General features: G+C 35.2%; 1 protein-coding gene across 1 annotated transcript in view; it reads left to right on the top strand.

Annotated features, from left to right (window-relative positions):
* Nucleotides 1-3,206, top strand: part of LOC117114361 (endosomal/lysosomal potassium channel TMEM175-like) — a gene marked incomplete in the record, with an annotated part of 34,072 nt that overhangs the window by 28,064 nt on the left and 2,802 nt on the right. Inside the window, 3 exon segments of the mRNA XM_033258012.1 lie at nt 337-397; nt 864-923; nt 1,374-1,464. Of these exon segments, the coding sequence (XP_033113903.1) occupies nt 337-397; nt 864-923; nt 1,374-1,464 (212 nt within the window).

Below are 3,206 nucleotides of genomic sequence, written 5' to 3'. Positions count from 1 at the left end.
AATAATTATTTACATTTAAAAAGAACAACCACAGCAGTTCTCAACTTTATAATGCGAAGCCTGTTTAATAGTATGGCTTTTATGGCATTTGATTACACGCATTGCATTACACTCTTTTATAAGTGAAAATAATTCCAATATTTTATGCCTTGCATATGCCAAGCTGGGAAATGATTGAGCAAAACAAAGTATGAATATCTGTAGATAGTTAGAATATCTGTGGAAGTAATGGAACGAATTCTAAATTAAATGACAAAGATAAATTGTTTATATGCTTACAGTAAAATATATTTTGAATTCATACACTAAACTATAATTCTCTCTCTTATTTTTCAGTCTAATAACCTTTTTATGCGGCTTTCAGCGTGGGATCTTCAGTGCGGTTATATTTGAAATAGTAAATACGAGTCATTTGTATTTGTCCAAATAATTCCAATCTCTTACACTTTTGATTTACTTTAAATTAAATTATATAGTGAAACAATTGACCAAATTTAGAATAATCCGGAATGCATGGCAATTCCGATGTTTTAGCAATTGATTTAAGCTGTTGCAAGGTAACAGAAGTAGGTCTCGCGTGCGGGGCTGTGTCCCTGGATTAAGCATGAGTTTCTCGATTTGAACTTGTGTAGGCCTATGTGCCGCCTGTATTATCGATTGCGCATGCACATTAGCGCAGTACAGGATCGCGTATTTAACAGTCATTTGTAGATCTTGACTTTGAAAATCTATTCACACAATCAAGTACCTTACCAAAACATGTAACCTGAAGGCGGAAAATTATATTATAATTATATTTATTTTATAGTATTTAATAATGCATTTCCATCTGTTTAATTAGCATATTTTCTTTCCTTTTATAGATACAAATTTGTCTTCCAGTCGTTTTCCTGATAATACGCTTTATAATTGATCGATACCATGTATGTAGATTTAGAATTTTTAAAAATTACGTCTTAATTAGCATGATGTAGGCCTATATAAATCAGTTATTTATATTTTAGCGCCCTCTATCATACTCGTTCCTGCTAAAATCGACGTTTTTTCACCTCGCATCGTTTAGATTATCTTTTAAAAACAATTACAATACGGTATATTTATGAAGAGACTTTTTGCAGTCTTTTTTTATATACAATATAAATTGCATCCTTTACATATAGGTATTCAGTTGGCTCAGGTGCAAAAAAGTTCGGACTTCAGAATACTTCATGCTAACAACACTTGCATATATCTTTATGTGTAATGCATACTTAGTTATAGCCTATTTTACGTACATTTATCTTCTCATGATGATTTCTCATGCTACCCTAAACAGTGCTGTACCCTATTTGCTTATTTATATTTTATTTTTATCTTATGTTTAATATTTTCAGAAACACAAAAATCACAGAACCATGAATGTAGCATCGGATGATGTGAAAACAGACTTTTCAAATCACAAAGACTCTTCTTCAAAACTAGAACGTAAGTATATTTACCAATGTCACAGGAAGTATTGGTATTACAATAGCTCGGGTGACAATGACAATAGATCCTAGGCTAGACCATACACAGACGACCCGGCTGACGAGTCCAGTCAAGAAAATTTAAGCACAAAGTCAAAACGAAAAAGTCAACACGTTTTTAAACTTGTTGGCTGATACTAACAATCTAATACAATGACACGGAAATTGACTGTAAAAAAAATCTTAACGCTTTTCTGGGAAGATTAAACTTGAATGACAGCGGCATTGACTTGGGTGTTCAGCGCTTTGTGACAAAAATAACACCCAGGGCTATGTAAATCATCGGTTCGTTAGCCACACGTTGCATTAACCGTGACACTTAGAATTCGTTGTTTTCTAAATATTAATTAGTAATAGGCTTAATTACTATATAATGTTTATAGAGATAAAACAATAATCGTGGAGGTATGTAACTAGTGACGAAGATCTCTGTTTCAGTCCTTAATGCGGTTTACCCCCGGCCTGATTCAAGTTCAGGAGGTAAAGACGACTTCCTCCAGGAAGTAGGCCCTAGTAGTAGTAGTCTGTAAAGAGTGGGTAGACGTACAATTGCGCTCTAACCACCGCAGTTTTAAGAGCGTCAGCCGCAGAGATCCAATGTGTTCTGCTGCAACTATGAAAAAAAAATTGTCTACTGGTCTAAGAATTAAATATGTGTACCCGCCCACTCTTGACCACTGCCCTTAATACAATACACAATAAAGTAACACATAATCTAATATACTGTAGTGTGATTCGGTCGTGATTTGTGTAGACGTACAATAGAGTTCGTCAGCCGCAGAGCTCCAAGGTGTTCTGCTGTAACTATAAAAATATATATTTTTTTAATTATTCGATTTCTATTCTTGAACAAACATTTCCATAACGACTGTTACCCCATATAGTATGTTGTAAACACCAGTATGTACGACTATGGTTGGTTGTTTTCAATTGGCGAGTTTATATAAGGACAAACCGAGCATATTTTAAATTGATGAACAATTAATGTAATTCGTTTTTGACAACTGCTGCTTATAATCAAATCCGTTGGGGACCCTACACGCCGTCATGTGGGCTTATAGGGTATGCGCCCAGGCTCTGGGATGCGTGCACGCGATGAGACCCTAGGCTGCGTGCGTCCCCACATGGGCCCTGGGCCTTAAAACAAAATAGGCCTAGAACCATTAGGCAATACTAAGGTCATTAGCAGTATAGTAAGGATTTTGAAACGTTTTAACCTTATGATTCGTATTTACATGTAAATTAATTGGACCCATTTTGATCATTCAACCAATTTTGGGGAGTAAATGAGTTTACCAGTTATTTACAACTCTTTTTGTTCAATAAATTGATGACAGGTTCTGTTGAAAATCTATAATGTATAGGTTTCTAAATTCCGTGGGAATACCGGTCGGTTAGAGGTTTTGAGAGAACTGCCGTTTTATATTTCATTGACTTATGACTCCTACATGCCTCAACGCGGTTTCTTTGATTGTCTAGACAACCCTGAAACATAATTTGTATGATAATGATCATAAATAGCTTAAAATTTTAAGAACATGACTTAAAATGAAATGATTGACATACGCATATGAGTAAATTGTATACGCGCTAGACCATGGAAACCACAGGTTTGCCTCAGTCTCTGCTCTTCTTGCGTGTTAACCGGAAAGCTGAAGTGGAGCAGGCATATTATATCTTCGGAGGTACTGTCTTGTCATT

This window comes from Anneissia japonica, unplaced genomic scaffold (assembly GCF_011630105.1).
Source record: "Anneissia japonica isolate Jap-2015-1 unplaced genomic scaffold, ASM1163010v1 scaffold1231_len1163931_cov198, whole genome shotgun sequence".
Taxonomy (NCBI): Eukaryota; Metazoa; Echinodermata; class Crinoidea; order Comatulida; family Comatulidae; genus Anneissia; species Anneissia japonica.
Note: the sequence above shows the minus strand (reverse complement) of the source record. Positions and strands in the feature narration are given on the sequence as shown.